Raw genomic sequence first — 16,703 nt, forward strand, 5'->3', positions numbered from 1 at the left:
TGGTATTAGATAAATTAAAGTGGCTTTGGTCCAGACTAGGGTTGGGTATCGTTTGGGTTTTTTCCGATACCGGTGCTAAAACGATACTTTTAAAACGGTGCCGGTGCCTGAACGGCCAAGGCTTACTAGTTTCAAGTGAGCGGTGCGTCTGTTGTTTTTCCGACAATGGCAGCTGCACACTGCTCAGGTCCCTCTGTTGGAATCCTCTACAGTGAAATACAGTCACACTTTACACCGTTTAGCTGTCAGCATTTTAACCATGTTTAATTCAGCTGCTAGCTAACAGTAGGCTAACGTTACCTGCTGTCAAGTGAAGTGTTAACTAGCATCACGTGCACCGATGCTCCTGTTGCCTCTAACGTCTGTTTCAGAGCATCAGAGAGCAGCGCAAAAGGGATTTAATTGGCACCGAAATGAGGCACCGAAATTTGCGTTGTTTAGGCACCGGTGCCTTATTAGCACCGGGTTTCGGTACCCAACCCTAGTCCAGACTGAAATATCTCAACAACTATTGGATGGATTGCCATGGCATTTTGTATAGACCTTCATGGTCAACAGAGGATGAGTCTTACTGACTTTGATGATCCCCTGACTGTTGTGACACCATGTGGTCGGAATTTGTGGTTTTGAGTGAAATGTCTAAACTATTAGATGGATTGCCATGAAATTGGGTTCAGACATTCATGTCCCAATCAGGAGGAATTTGTATCACTTTGGTGATCACTTAACTTTTTTATTGAGACCACTCATCAGGTCAGATTTTTATTTTGTCCAATATTTACTTCTTTGTCCTCATTACAGTACCATCAGCCTCAGCTGTACTTAATGTTTAGGGAAACATCATACCTGTTTAACATCAACATATTAGCATTGTCATTGTGAGCATTTGACAGTGAGAACATACAAATACCAGGTGTAACCTGAAAAGGGTACACTGGTAACAACAACTGGATTCAGATCACACCCAGGTGTTAAGCCACTTTACATTAGTGCTGGTAACAGCTGAAATTTTAGATGGAAAATCTCAGCTTTCAAACACGTTGTACACACACACACACACATATATTTTACATCTGTAATATTGTGATGCATATTTATAGCGGAAAAACATTTCCTATGTTGTTAGCATAACTTCAGCTCTACTTTGGAGACATTTGCAGCACACGTGTGTGTGTGTGTGTATATATATATCCAAATTAGGTAATCTAAATGGAGGAGGCAAAATAGGAGCTTGAATGTCTCTCAATTCAAGTCTTGAGATATAATTAAGTTAAAGAAAACTCCTCAGCAAGGCTGCATTCACTAAGAAGTCGCTGGCATGGAGAACACAGACAGAATTTATTCCGACCTAAAAACCAGCAACAACAGCTCACTGAGGCAGCTTTTATAGGCGCCTAGTAAACAGTGTAAGAAGCTTCAGCTGGGCTCGACTGAGGTAGCAGCTTGTTAGAGTGATCCCACACAGCTGAGCAGCCTTCTGTGGCTCTGTCCTGGGTGCTGCAGGGTGGAGGGCGGGTGCTGTCCTTGTAACGGTGCTGTAGGTCCCAAGGCAGTATCAGCGCCTGAGTGACAACCCCCTACTGCCTTCCGCTCGCTTATATTTGCATGTGTATCCTATTTATATGCTCTACTTTCAATGCAGCAGATTTAACTGTTTTTTTAACTGACCAGAACCTCCTTGAGCTTATAGTGTACATGTTTGAAAAAATAATTATTCATTAATTATAGTGATTGTTATATTTATATTGTTAGTGCTCTCAGTCAGCCTCTTTTTTACGGTATATGTCATTGTTAATCCTCATAAATTTGCAATACTGTACACACATAAAAAATATATGTGAAACATGCTCACATCTGTGTACATACACAGGAAATCCTTAAAGATGGGGGTACTATTTTAATAATAAACATAAAATCATCCGTTAATCTGCAGATTATTTTTTGGGTTGTTTTGTCTATGAAATCTAAAAAAAATAGTAAAAAAATACCAAAACCTGTTTCCTAAAACTTAAGGTGATGTCTCTAAATTGCTGTATTGCTCCTCATTCAGTCCACTACTAGAGAAACTATCGTGGAGTCTAATAAAAACTCCTGCTGATTGTGGGACTTAGTGTGATGATTGAATATGGTGGTGGAGGAGAAACAAGAAGGTGGAGAGGAGTGCGGTACAAATTGACGTATTTGGCACATCCCTCGAGGAACACAAACCGTGACCTGCCATTGAGATCGTATCATATTTATGGCATCAAGCTGCATCACCTTGATTTTATCTCTGTGTTGGTGTGTGTGGCTTTTAAAGCCTTGATGGCCTTATACCAGTAATGTCTATCTATTTATCAATATTTTATCTGTCTTTCCATGTGTCTTTCTGTACTGTATGTATCTACTCTGGGTACAGTACAACAATACAATACATGTACAACATGTTGAAAAAAGAATAGAGTCCCTTTGAAGGGGCTTGGAAAGATTTTTAGCATTCTTGGTGTACTTCATTGCAATTTCTGCGAAGTCCGAACTATGCAACTCTTGAATACAATTGGCAGTTTTTTCTTTTGGAAGCCAAAATGCTGACATGTTGTGGATGTAAGGTTTGATGGAGCATTGATAATCTCCCAGTCACTCTCTTTGTCTGCTGTGCATCAGTACCTCTCAGTGTGCTGAGCTGACCCAGGGTCTCCTGAAGAAAACAACTACAGTTACTCAACTACATTCACAATGACTACATTAGGTCTGATATTTTAAAGATTCATGACTAACTGTCTTTGTACTTTATGTTTGACCATAGAGGAGGAAAATGTAGATGCAATTAAGGGAACTGAGATGTACCCTACTGTCTCCTGGGGACCACAGATTAAATATGAAGAAGTAAATACATTCTAAACTAATTTGGAGGCAGGACAATGTTTTATCAACCAATATTCTGAATTATCCGCAGGACTCTGAACTCTTTCATGCCCTCTACACTTCCTCTCTGAAAAAAATGTTTGTGTGTGTTTCTCTGGGTTATTTGAAGAAATCAATTCCCAGTTATGCTCTGTAATTAGTAATACATGTAACTAGACAGATGCATAAATGATTCATAATGAGCCTGTAAACAAAGCAGAACAGTTTTTTTCTGTCTTTGTCAGCTCTACCATTAATGAAAGCATAAGCTGAAACATGTTGAAGCATTAAAAAGATAAATTGATTAAAAAAAAAATTAGTTTGGAGACAAAGTTCCAAGGCAGCAACCATAAATTGCATATGATGTCTTTAATCCAATGTTTCCATCAAAGACAACGTATAAGTGTATGTAGGTCAGGCCCATCTTTGTTCCATACCGGGCCAAATTGGATTTAAGTTTTTAATTGGTTAATTAAAAAGTGTGTATTATTATTGCAGTCAGTGTCTCTGCGTATGATTAATAGTAACCTTTTCTCTTTTCTTGTTTAACATGAAATGCTTTCAATGATTCAATAGAAGAAGACATGTCTGTTCTGTAAATCGTACAAAGGGCTATGAACTTGAGAAGCACTGAACAGGCACACAGTTATATGACAGCAAGATATCACCAATATTATAAGCACATGGAAAAAGTTTTCTCATTGGCCATGTTTGTGCAACACAACTCAAAAATAATCTAACAGCATAATCCGACAGTTAAACCTGCATTAAGCAGTATTTTTTATATTACAGTCACATGGAATCACAATGGTTGTTTACTGTGAAGGGTATGCTTTTATTGCCAAACCCAATCATTCCCAGCTGCTGCAGCTCTCGACAGTTTCAATCTGCTTTTAGCTTATTGTTTTGAATGGTTGAGTCTCACTGCTCTCATCAACACTTGCTATAAACCTGTAGACAATCTCAGACAAAGATTTTACTTAACCCTAAACTTCAAAGTTATCTAGTTTAGTAAACCACTTTTCTAGTTTATCTAGATTAACTTTTCTAGTTTGTCTGTCTGTCTTTCCTTGTGTCTAGCTGTACTGTATTTATCTACAGTTGTACAGTACAACTGTTGTACAGTACAACAATACACGTACAACATGATGGAAAAAGAATACTGAGTCACTTTGGAAAGGCAGTTGGAAAGATTTTTTAGCATTTTCGCTGTACATCATTGCAATTTCTGCGAAGTCCAAACTACTATATTTGGAAGCCAAAATGCAGACTTTTTTTTGTAAACCTTTCTAGTTTATCTAGAAAAGTTTGGCAATTTAGCTCAAAGTTAGTAAGATAGTACGTATATTGTACACTGAAGAACACTGGGAAAACAAAAGTAAGTTCATAGGGCAACAAAAATAACAAAGCTGGGGATGGCTCTGCTTCTATAGGAAGTTTATTGTAAAATATTGAGGTACAATAGCAGCTGATGTAGTTGCTTGAGAGTTAATCAAGAGCTGTGTCTCACCCCATCAGACAATAGTTTTTTTTCTGTATTATTTATCATATAGATATATCATTAGAAATGTGTACCTCGCCTTGTCATCTAACATCCAGAAGACATGCCCTGTTTTGCTTCAAGTATCACTCAGTCTATGAGCACTAAGGTTGAGGGGGTAAAAGATTACAGAGGTGTAGTGAGAAGTCATTCCCTGCCGAACAACTTTTACCCAATGCACGTACCCATGACAGACCCATACCTCGAGTAGATTGGGCGTACATATTGAGCGTGGCTTTCCTGACGTTCGCTCCTATAGTCCTATTGGAATTGCTTTTATAGTCTTGCAGGCTCCATTTAGAGAATGACGAGGTATTCAACCTCCACTGGTCCTCTAATAGGAAAATTGATGAGTGGAAAGAATAGAGCTAAACAGCTGGTGAACAATAACATATTTCCAACAATGCTGCATTTGTCTACAGTACAGTGTAAGCCTAGAGCCTCCTTGGGTAAACTTTAGACTGCTGCAAGACAAGAAGACCTTGAGCTCTGTCTCCAGACTCAAACAGCATACTGTAAAAGGCCTCTGCAGCAAAAAATTATATGTGGTATGGTTGAATTAAACAATATTTTTAAACAGTGTTATAACATGAAATACATGCAGTAACTGCCACAGTAGCACATTCTGACGTAATCCTGTATGTACAGACTGTTATATTAGGTAATTGTTGCTAATATCTGTCAGATTTATCAAGCGTGCATGCGGCAGAGTGAGTTTGTCAATTGATCCACTGTCCAATTCCTGTTTTGCATTATCACCTGTTTATCCACTTGATTCTACAAAGCAATACTTTGGGATCACTCACTGACTGTGTTAACAGAAACGTTCCTAAGTATCACACTATGACCCCTGTTGTTTGATGTCAGCCATGGATTCGAGCAAGAACTGTTGACTCCCATTTCCTGCAGCATTGAGTCTGTGATTTCTGCACATGCACAATCAGTTAACTGTTGAACATCCGGGCCCTCTGTCCTTCCCCAGGGTAGCAGGTTGACTCTTAGTAGAGCATTCATGTTGAATCACTTCAGCAGTGTAATGATAGATAGATAGATAGATAGATAGATAGATATTCTTGTCTACTGAGGAAATTTGTTTTCACAGTCTGTACAGGGCCTCACAAATATACATACGTACACGTACAGTAAACATAGACACCTTCACCCCAATCACCCTGTAATGCACAGTTCCCTCCAGTCTGTTCCACTGGCACCCCTTGTGGACGGCATACAACATATAAGTAACACACCCACATAACATTCACCAGTGGTGAGCTTCATGTAGGGATGATATGGCAGAAGATACAAAACTCTTACTGTAGCGGACCCGTCTCAAGGTCAAGGACCTGTATCTGCGTCCTGATGGAAGCAGTGTGAAGAAGGGGTACAGGGGATGACTGGGGTCATGTGCAATTGTCCGTGCTTTGCGTTTGGTGGCTTTGCTGTTCAGGTCTGATAGGTTGGGGGTGGGAAGGCCAATTATTTTTTATGCCATCTGGGTGACGCGAGTGAGTTTATTTCTGTTGGTGGTAGTTAACATGTTGAAAAAGCAGGGGCTGGGCAACATGCTGGTCCTGAACAGATTGATCCTGGGAATGTTCTATTAAAGAAAATATATTAATTTGGAGCCAAAGAGGAACGATTAAAAGTCAGCGCTCAACTTCAGTCGACAATGTTAAAAACAACAGACAAAGCCAGAAATCATGGTCATGGACTCAGACCTGAATTTCAATAGCCACATTAAGACAATAACAAAGTCAACCTACCATCACCTTAAGAATAAGTAAGAAAAAAAACTTGTCCATGCTTTTATCTTTAGCAGACTCGACTACTGTACGGTGTCTTTACAGGTCTCCCTAAAAAATCAATCAGACAGCTGCAGCAGATTCAGAACACTGCTGCTTGAGTTCTCACTAAGACCAAGAAAGTGGATCACATCACTCCAGTTCTGAAGTCTTTACACTGGCTTCCTGTCCCTCAAAAAAATGATTTTAAAATAATCTTCTGTGGCCAAAATACATTTCTCATATGTTGCTACATTATGAACCACCCAGACACCTCAGGTTGTCTGGGACAGGTCTTTCTGTCCCCAGAATCAGTACTAAACAGGGAGAAGCAGCATGCAGTTTTTATGCACCACATATCTGGAACAAACTCCCAGAAAACTGCAGGTCTGCTGCAAATGTCAGTTCTTTTAAATCAAGGCTGAGGACCTTTCATTTTGTTGCTGCCTTTCTTTAAATAATTGTTCATTTCTTATACTGCACTGTAACTTTTATTCTCATATTTTATTTGTTTCTATATTATATTTTAGTTTTTTAAACTGCTCTCTAATATTTTACGTAAATCACTTTGAATTGCCTTGTTGCTAAAATGTGCTATACAAATAAAGCTGCCTTGCCTTAATTGAGTGTAGGAAGACGGATGGTTGAAATGGTATTAGGTGGATAGCTCTCCACGCCCACTTTTTCAGCGGCCAATCCTAAAGGTTCCATATATTCAACAGTAAGGGCTTTGCCTCCCTTGTAACACAGCACTGCTGCTCCTTGTGGAAGAGCCGTAGCTATGGCATCCTACTCTTACATAGTAAGGAAGGGTCACACAACAAACGTGTTGAATGTTTATTCGTGGGGCTTACTGTAATATATAATATAAGAAACGGGTACTTTAACATTTTTGGAATATTTAAATTGACATTAACAACGAAGTGTACTGTAGCACACAGGCTAAGTAAAGTGGTGTGCACACGTACATTATGTGATTTGTCTGCACTTTGGCCATGTAACGTGTGTCAATACAACCTCACATATCTTCTATAGATACACATAACATACATGATCTACTTTCTGTTTTGTTCTTCCCCACCTTGAGCACAATTACCTAGCAACCACTAGCATTTAAAAACAATGTCTGGTGTAGATTTTACTGTGAGAAGGAGATGTCTAACCATCATCTTTATTGCATTGTTTGTACTGATCGGGGGAACATAAAGCAGTGCTGTGATTGTGTATGGAAGGCATTTTCAGAATCACCATTGTACATGTCATTTTACAATACAAATAATTTATCACAGTTTTTGTATATTATAAAAAGATGAACATTCATATACCTTGAATTGTATAAAGACTGTAAAATAGTTCTGGCTGTGGTATAATAATACATGATGGTATGAAAATTGTACTATGGTGCAGCAGAGTGACCATAACACTACATTATGTGTCCTTTTGCAGTAGTATTGGTAATTGAATCAAGAGTGTATGGTATAATTTTACTTGGCACAATGGCATTGAACTATGGTATGAGTATGTCAGATGATAGATGTTAGATGTACATGTGTGCAATTGTTTACAGTTATGATACAATGACAATTCTTGCAGTTTCATGTTATACCACTACAAATCGCTCTACTACTGTAGGTAGTGTGACATTTTTCATGGTATTACAACAGATAAAGCAGTGAAATATGGGGCAGGTGAAAAATCAGCCCCTGTATCCTGCAGACCTAACCAACAACAAGGCCAACAGACCTGCTTAAATTAATCATTTCAGATATTTTACAATGTTGGAGTATACACGGCAGTGTGTATCAGGGGGGCTGGCGCGGTTTAAACAGGCACCCAATGAAATAAGATTAATTTGTGTCCCACCACCAGATTCTGACCTGGTACAGGTCTGGTGGGTAATTGGTCTGTTGTTTTTAATGAAGAAACAGCATGTTACCCAGTAAGGAAAGCCATTAAATGTAGAGGGGACAGTGTAACAAGCGTAAAAATAAACACCTTCATACAAGTTGATACATAATTATTATGTGATTAATAGTGAGTCCTATGTGGAGAGGGGGGCAGCTGACCCTGGGACCACCCACAATTTGAGCTCTCTACCATATATTTCATTGGATTGTTATTACTTTTTGTATAGTCAGTATACCAGTGCCATTAATTCAATAGGCTAAACAAAAATATTAAAGCCAGAAAAGGTTGTTGACACTGCACTACACTTACAAGTGCAGAGAAACGACATTGACAGGCTAGCATCGCAAAGCCCCTTTGGGAAACAAGCCTTTGTATGTTTAATCTGCCCTGTGTGCGTGTGTTAGCCTAATAGTCCCTGAGATATTCTGAGGGTTGGTGAAATTCCAAAGATAAAAACAAAAGAAATACAGAAGAATAAAGAATACAAATGAAACACTCAAGTTTTAAGTGGATTTAACCAGTCGATGTGGCCCCTGTTCATCTACGGTGTTTCTTGTTTTGGTAATTAGACCTTATTTATCTCAGCTTTTAAACAAATCCAGGTGGTAGGCTCTGCTAGGTTAGGATCCATTGTTAAGAATTTAGGTTTGCTGACTTGACTGTGTAAGCACATTGATATAGAATATTTCATTTTGAAATGGTTCCCTATTTTATCTCATGTCAGCTCATTGCGAAAGCACCACATGCCTGCCTTTCTTTTTACATAAAATAACACTAATGTGTTGTTTGTCTGACTCAAAGCAATCAGGTTCTGAGAAGCATATGACACACCATACCTGACCCTGGCAAATTGCAATTCATCCTGTGAAGAGGGTGTCAGCTTTTTATGACCTTCCAGGATACAGCTATTCCCATGATAAAGCCGTCTATCAGAAGGGTTTTCTCCACCCTGGAGCTTTCTGATATTTTCAGGAGAAACTTTGATTTATTTGCTGTGATGCACTCTTTCTTGTGACATCTACCTTTTAGCGAATAAACCCAACTGTGGCAGTCCCTCATCAGCAGAAGACCCAATAGAGGCTGTAATTCCCTGCAGACTCAAATGTATATTATATTTCTCTCCGTGTCAGAGATGAAATTGGGCCAAACCTGCATGAAATGCTTCTGCTCCTAGTTGAGAAATGCCTCTAAATGAGAGAGAACTCAGTGTAACATAACATGAAGATTACTTTTGTGAATCATTGCAAACCCCAGAGCTTTACCTAGACATTATTTACAGTAGATTGTATTTATTGTAGACCGATGGATTGAATCTGAGTGGATCAATACCTTGTATGTAAACTGCTACAATATCTGTATATCTCTTTCTGAGGATACAGGGTGACTTTGGTACTTTTTTTTAACGTTAAGAGCCCTACATTCAGTGTAAACCAGAGGTATCGTTAGGCCTGGCCGTCCCCAGCTACAGCCCCGAATGTTTATATATATATATATATATATATATATATATATATATGTATATGTATCTCTCTCTCTCTCTCTTTTCTTTTTTTTTTTTTTTTTTACAAAAACAAGTATTGTAGTAAGTAAAAATGCCCCAGAATGCCACATGCAAATTAAGAAAACAAGTATTTTTCCAAGGCACTCGCAGTTTTTAAATTTTTTTTGTAGAACTCATGGTAGAACTGTAACTTTGTCCAGTTTATTTTTCCAAGGCAAATAGAATGGGCAGCTACGTGCGGGGTTCAACCATCATACCGGATTTGTTGCTATCACCTAGCAACCATCTCTAAGTGAGGAAAGCTGTGAAAGGTGTAATTTTCGGAGGAATCATAGCCTAATCTAATACATTGATGCCATCAACGCAAAGTTTAGGAAAGCAATACTAATGATTTAGTTTGAAGTTCCCGTGACGTTTACAGTATGGTTCAGACTCAAACACATGGAGCTCTGAAGCAGACCTGTGCGTCGCTTAGTGTCCACTCTCGCTGTAAAAATAGAGATGAGCAGCGCGGCTTTTGTGGTCTGTGCAGCTTCAGGTTTATAATGGACGCGCTCTGCTGTGGGCATGCTGCGGCAGATGTGTCGCGTTTGTGCTCTGTGTATTTCTGCCGTAGTTTCAGTTTTCCACCTCCAATGTAGAGCAGCGTACAGCCACTTCCCCTAAACTTCAGAGACCAGAGTCTCAGACGGGGCTCTGTGACTGTCAGAAGGTCTGAGATCTACCATATCAGCAGAACAATCACGTAATGCACAGCAGACTATGGTGCAGGTAGATTATTTTCTGAAATATAATGACTGTATTCTTGTAATAGCCTATTATAACTTTATTTTTCGATTTGCATTGCATTCAGTTTATTTAAATGGGTTCGGGCTAAGTCCCCAACCTCTTCAAGTCCTAGAAACGCCCCTGGTGTAAAACTTGCGTTCTAAATCAAACGTGTGAGTTTGATCAGATGTGTGATGTATGACATGCAGTATATAAGCATCCTTGAGATACAGTGTTGTTCCACTCTTGTGCAAATTGGTTGTAATAGATTACAGCTGCTGATCACTTAATTGGACCACACAACGGTATAGCTCTTTTATATGTTTTGAATAGGTTTTGGGCAGCAGTTAAGTTCTTTGGCATTGAGGCATAAACTATAAAAGGCTGTGGCTACACAGACGTCTCTTGTCTGTAGAATACATTCATTATTTGCTTTGCACTCTGTAGAGAAATTGTGGTTAATAATGAAAAGATACAATCATCCATTGAATACAAATTGTGTCTCTTAGAATATGTGTAGATTCCCAGGACATAATTCCACCAGTTGTAGTTTTTAGCCTTTCTGAATGGTAATAATGAGGCAGGGCAGTTCCCCTTTTTAGCTAAAGACTGATGCATAACTTTATTTGTGTGCTTAGGCCTGGGAGCTGCACCCTCTTTTGTTATCACCAAGTATTGAATTTTCTATTTGTTTGTTTTTTTTTAACACAGACTTCTTCCTTTTCATCACTCCCAGCCTCTGGCCTGTATGTGTTGTTTAGCTGTAATATCTTAGCTTTATCCCAGGGAGCGCATAGGGCTTAAGGGGCTCAACATTACTGAAGTTAGTGAGGCCATGGGTTGTACCAAAACATCTGTGGGGGGTGCTTAGGAAACAGACTGTTTTCCACCAGCTTTTGGAAAGGAGCACAGTTCTTAGCAAACCACCCTCTGTTTCCCTTTCTGGATGCTAAGACATGAGGTGGGGCGCCAGGATTGAGATGCTACTTGGCCCAAGAATTGTGTTGAGGGCCTGTTGATGGAATCTCTAGGCTGCAGCCATGATCATAATGACAAGCAGCAATCAACAAGTTGTAGGAAATGATCTTTAAAAATGTGAACCACTGGTGAATCGTGAATTCTTCATAACAATTAAACCTCTCTATCAAGCTAATTTCCATTTTCCCTCTCTGCCATTTTAATGATTTGTTAGATTTGTAATTCATTTCCCATGTAATTCATAATGACTGGAGATTATTTATTTATTTATTTATCTATCTATTTTTTTTGTACAATCAAGTGTTAGTAATCTTTCCAGCTATTCATTACACATTCTTCTTTTATGTCTTAGGATGTTGGGAGGCTGAGAAGAATGGAGGCTGTACCTAAGCTGCATGCCTAGCTAACCCATGGATAACTGACAGGAACAGTGCTGGATGGAGGTCAAGAGACTGGATGGCGAAGACGAGGAAGCGCACAGTATTGTGGATCACTTGTGTTGTTTGTTCTCTTTCTCAGCCGATTCAAAGTAGATGCAAAGTGTTCTGCAATGTGCCTCATTTGTTCACTCTGTCACATGTCGTCCATGGAGAGATGGCAAAAAAAATCAGGATAGACAGTCAAGGCTAAAGAAACTCTTTTACTGCGTGTGGGAGTCTTATTTCTGTAAAATCTAAGGCAATAAAAAAAGAAGTGTAGACACTAGATAACATTTCCTCCTCACAACTCTGTTGGATTCATATTAATTAGAGACCACAGGGGAGCCAGTATTTGTAAATAGTAGCCATCATGGGCAGGTGTAAAGGCAAGGCTTCCTGGTTACTGTTGTTAGCTGGATTGGTGCTAACAGCAATAGCTTTGGAATATGAGGGCGTTCCTGGTCAGTGGACACGCTATGGCCAGTGGGATGCCAAATCAACAGGTGAGCTCAGCTTTATTCTGAAAACCAACATCAGCAAAGCCCTGGTGCTCTATCTGGATGATGGAGGGAACTGCGACTTCCTGGAGCTTCTGATCGCAGATGGGAGGCTCCACATGCGCTTCACCATCCATTGTGCAGAACCGGCCTCCCTGCACACCGAGACGCGAATCAACGACCTGCGCTGGCACAGAATCCTTCTCTCTCGTAATTACAGAGAGACTAGGCTGGTGGTGGACAACGAGGAGAAAGCTGCTGAGGTGAAGTCTAAGAGAAAAGAGATGGTAGTGGCCAGTGATCTCTACGTCGGGGGCATCTCACCTGATGTGCGTCTCTCTGCCCTGACGTCCAGCACTGTTAAATACGAGCCACCATTCCAGGGCCTTATAGCCAATTTGAAACTGGGGGAGGCATTACCATTACTGTTGGATGGCCAGGCTGTTCATAGTGATTTGGAATACATATGTGACACACACTCTCCGTGCGGCAACAAAGGCCTGTGCTCCGTCAGCCAAGGAGAGGTCCACTGTGACTGTATAAATACCAGCTACAGGGGACGGTATTGCCATGAAGGTGAGAGAATTATCCTTCCTACTATTAACTGTGTGGTCCTTCATGATCTGTTCGTCAAAGGGCTTTTTTTAATGCTAATGTACTTTTGCTACTGAAAATGTTTGACGTCTTTATGATTAGCCTTAGCTTACAAATGGTTAAAATCCCCTATAAATATCCCATTCAAGTATATGTTCTAAACCCTCATTACTGTAGCATCTAGAAAATAATCAATAAAGCCTACTTAAAAGTGACCCAGGTCAAAGTATACCATAGAAGTACTTAAAGGCTGCTTGGGTGTGTGAGTTCAGCTCTCTCAGCCATTATCTTCACAAGTCATAGAGGATAACAGCTGCCTAATGTGATAGACGTTTTCAATGCAGAGATATTTAACAGGCTACCAAATGAGTGCAATTTTCATATTCTGGAAAGTCTACAAGACAGTACGAACATAAACTTGGCATTTTTAAATCAGCTTTGAAACTTCTTTTTACGTATAGACAAGTAAAATGGAAACAAGTGATTAATTAAAGATGTTTACCACTTTGCCAAAAGACATCAGTTTTCCCTCTTATAATAATACATGTTTGGCTTGGAAGCTCGGCAGCTTTCTTCCCTGGCTAAAATTAGGAGGATTCTGGCAGGCGTTCCTTCATTTAACAAGTGGACTCACAACGATGAATTAGAGCAGCTATACACCCTTATATTAACCACTAATACATTGTTTTCATTAGGTATGCCTTATTGCAAAGTCATTTAAAGCGAGAAACATTCACTAACAAACCGTTGAAAGACATCAAACTTGCACTGGACTGTGACTCTTTCTGTGGTTATATGTGACAGATAAACTGTGATATACCACTATTATTGTCAGTGATTTTAATGCTACAACTATACTACAGAACAACTGACCACACTTACAGGCTTTGGCTGTTTCCGTCAACCTTCATGTTTGGTGGCATGGAAAGAAGCAGCAAGGTTAAGCGAAACAACAATAAACATGTCTGTGTTTCTTTATTCTCTTGCAGCTGTCCTGAAAGAAGTAGAAGGTAAGACAATGCATTATATAATGAGCATAACGATGAGCATAATTTGTTTTTCGTGATGCTCTAATTTGCAAAGGCTAATACCACAGCATCAGTGTGTGAGAGTGTGTTCGGTTATTATGAGGTTGTTATTGTCGGTTTGGACTGCAGTTCTGACATCCAACAAATTAAGCTGAAAGGAGATATACTATCACTGGTCATGAGGTCACTGTGGAAAAAGCGCTTAATGTGCTGAATGCTCATTGTATATAAAATCAGTGTGCTCAAGGTGACTGGAGAGGTCTGCAGAGCATGTGGGTGTTGCACAATATGGGGAGCATTCATATACTGCATTATAGGGAAAAAAATGACTGTACAGACAGGCTTTGTTTTATTATTTATAACTTCTGAATTCTCCCTCTCTCTTTCCTCATCTAAAATACTGTTTAAGGTTTACTGAGTCATCATGCCATCATATGGCATTATGCTCTAAGGTCAAATATGATGGCATCCTTTGGCATAACGTGGCTGATTACTGAGGCCTAGACATTCATTAAATTGTAATATTTTTTTAACAATGTTTTTTCATAGGTGCATTTAAAATTAGGAGCAAATCTCCATTGGCAGGAAAAAAAACATTTCTCTCTTATTGGCAGTATTTTAACTGACCACCAATATGCGGGATTGGTTTCTAATGAGATACACATACTGAACGTGAAATGAGGATTGAAAGTGAAGAGGGAGATTGGTTTAGTCGGCATCTGAGCGAAACATCCATCTCCCCAGTAAGGACTGCTGGTTCTGGTGAAAGGGCAGCCAACAGGCTCAGGAGACCAGTGCAATGTGCACTGAACCACTGCACATTATAAATCACTGTTACTGACTCAAAAGGCACCGACCCCTGCACACCTGCTCTCCGAAATCCTGCTTATGACACTTACGTTTAGCATGCAGCAGCAAAATAGACCGAAGACTGCAAAATGTTATTGTCTTCATGTATATGAACTGTGCAGAGTACAAGCAGAAGGGCTTTTATGACAACACACACAAAAACATTGGTATACATAATGTTAGATGTATATAGATTCTGTATTTAAAACAGCACATAAGTAAGACTTACTGACTGTGGTATATGGTTGTATGCTTCAGTAACAGTTAATAGGTTTCATCTTGACACTTCCAAAAACAAGCATTAATCATTCTTAATAAGAGCAAAGATGGCATGGATCTGCTCACAGCAAAAAGGCAGGCATTATTAAATGACATGCTGCAAATAGAGCACATCAAAATGTTTATTGGATTAAAGCTTGACATAGATACAATCCCCAATGCAGAATGCATGAAAACAATAATGACAACAGTAAAATCACTCTCACCAGATGCCTTTTTTTCTATCCTTCATACAACTCCATGTGCTATTTGGCAGCAAGTCTTTGATGTCCTTGCAGTGACGGAAATAGACGAATCCATGCGTTCGCTTCTATCCCTAGAGATGGGAAAGATGGTAACCCATATGCTATATTTGGTTTTGGCTGTGGGTTTTAAGTGGTGTGGGAATTAACTTTATTTGTCTGAGGAACTGCTTTAAGGCAGTAAACATGGGGAACTGCAGGTGAGTGTTCTGAGTTCCACAGTATGCAGCACATGGGCACCCGTTGATCTGTTCGGACAAAGGCCATGGCGGGGCACGCTCTAATGCCAAAAGACTGCAGCATCCTCTGATGTTTTGTGTGCAAAAAAGCAGGTCTGTGAAAGAGAGATAAGGACAGCCACCTAAGATACAGAAAAGAGAGAAATCTCTCTAACATATAGGAAAACCTTACACAACTCTCTCACTCACACACACACACACACACACACACACACACACACACACACACACACACACACACACACACACACACACACACACACACACACACACGTGTCAACTGAAGCACATTTTTTTTGCTTTTTCATGTGTAAGCACACAGTGATGACACACTAAGAACTACAGGGATGATAAAGTATATAAATCTAAAGAAAGCACACAGCTGGTCCTAGTGGCCTTGCATCTTTCAGCAGCAGTGACCTTGGTCTAATCCCTCATTACAACAGGCTCCATAATACTGTACTTTTCATGGAAAAACAAATTTGGCAAATCCTAATCCTCGTGCTGTGACTCTTCTTAGATGCTCGCTAATTAATGTCACAATAATGACTGAGAGGTCCTTCAACATCTGCATTTACTATATTTGTTAAATAAAGTTACTTAGACAGCAGTGTTTGTCTTGTTAGAAGTATTTCAAAAAGTCGAGGAATTACAAAAAAATTAAATCAGGATGTACTTCTGCTTTTTTGTAGCCCCACTGACATTTTATTATGGAAAGTGTCACACCCTAGAATTTGTATTATTCATGCTTGTTTCTTTCAGTGACAATAATACAGTATAAAAAAGTCTTGATAATTGTAAAAGGTAAAAAAAAAACTTACATAAGGATAAAATCTGTGACAAAAATAGGGCAGAAAAAGGAGGCTAAGAGATTTAAAGGTCAACACAATATAATGAGGAAAAGTATGCATGTTATATATTAATATAATAAAAGAAATTTGGGTATGGCAAAAAGCACTCTTAAGAATATCATCATAACACTCATGTATCTGTCATATTTCCCCTTGCTTTTACTGGGCCAATCCACACTGAATCACATGAGACAGAAAACTTCAAACCTCTATCATTTAGGTTTCAAACCAGCGCTAACATCATTAATTGGAGCGTGACCATAAGTGCAACAGGCTTGAAGGTTTGAAAACACTAAGTTGATTCATTATGGATTTACTCAAGGTCGGCAGATGTAGATGAGTAAAG

At 39.4% G+C, this 16,703-nt stretch overlaps 1 protein-coding gene across 14 annotated transcripts in view; it reads left to right on the forward strand.

Moving 5' to 3' along the window:
- The window catches only part of nrxn2a (neurexin 2a), a 120,073-nt gene that overhangs the window by 11,782 nt on the left and 91,588 nt on the right, over positions 1-16,703 (forward strand). For all 14 annotated transcript variants that reach the window (XM_036008838.1, XM_036008839.1, XM_031320041.2 and 11 more), the window contains exons 2-3: positions 11,712-12,851; positions 13,859-13,879. In XM_036008838.1, coding sequence (XP_035864731.1) covers positions 12,149-12,851; positions 13,859-13,879 — 724 coding nt within the window. In that variant the 5' untranslated portion in view covers positions 11,712-12,148. The remainder of the gene's footprint in view (positions 1-11,711; positions 12,852-13,858; positions 13,880-16,703) is intronic.

The sequence above is a fragment of the Sander lucioperca genome, chromosome 13 (genome assembly GCF_008315115.2).
Source record: "Sander lucioperca isolate FBNREF2018 chromosome 13, SLUC_FBN_1.2, whole genome shotgun sequence".
NCBI lineage: Eukaryota > Metazoa > Chordata > Actinopteri > Perciformes > Percidae > Sander > Sander lucioperca.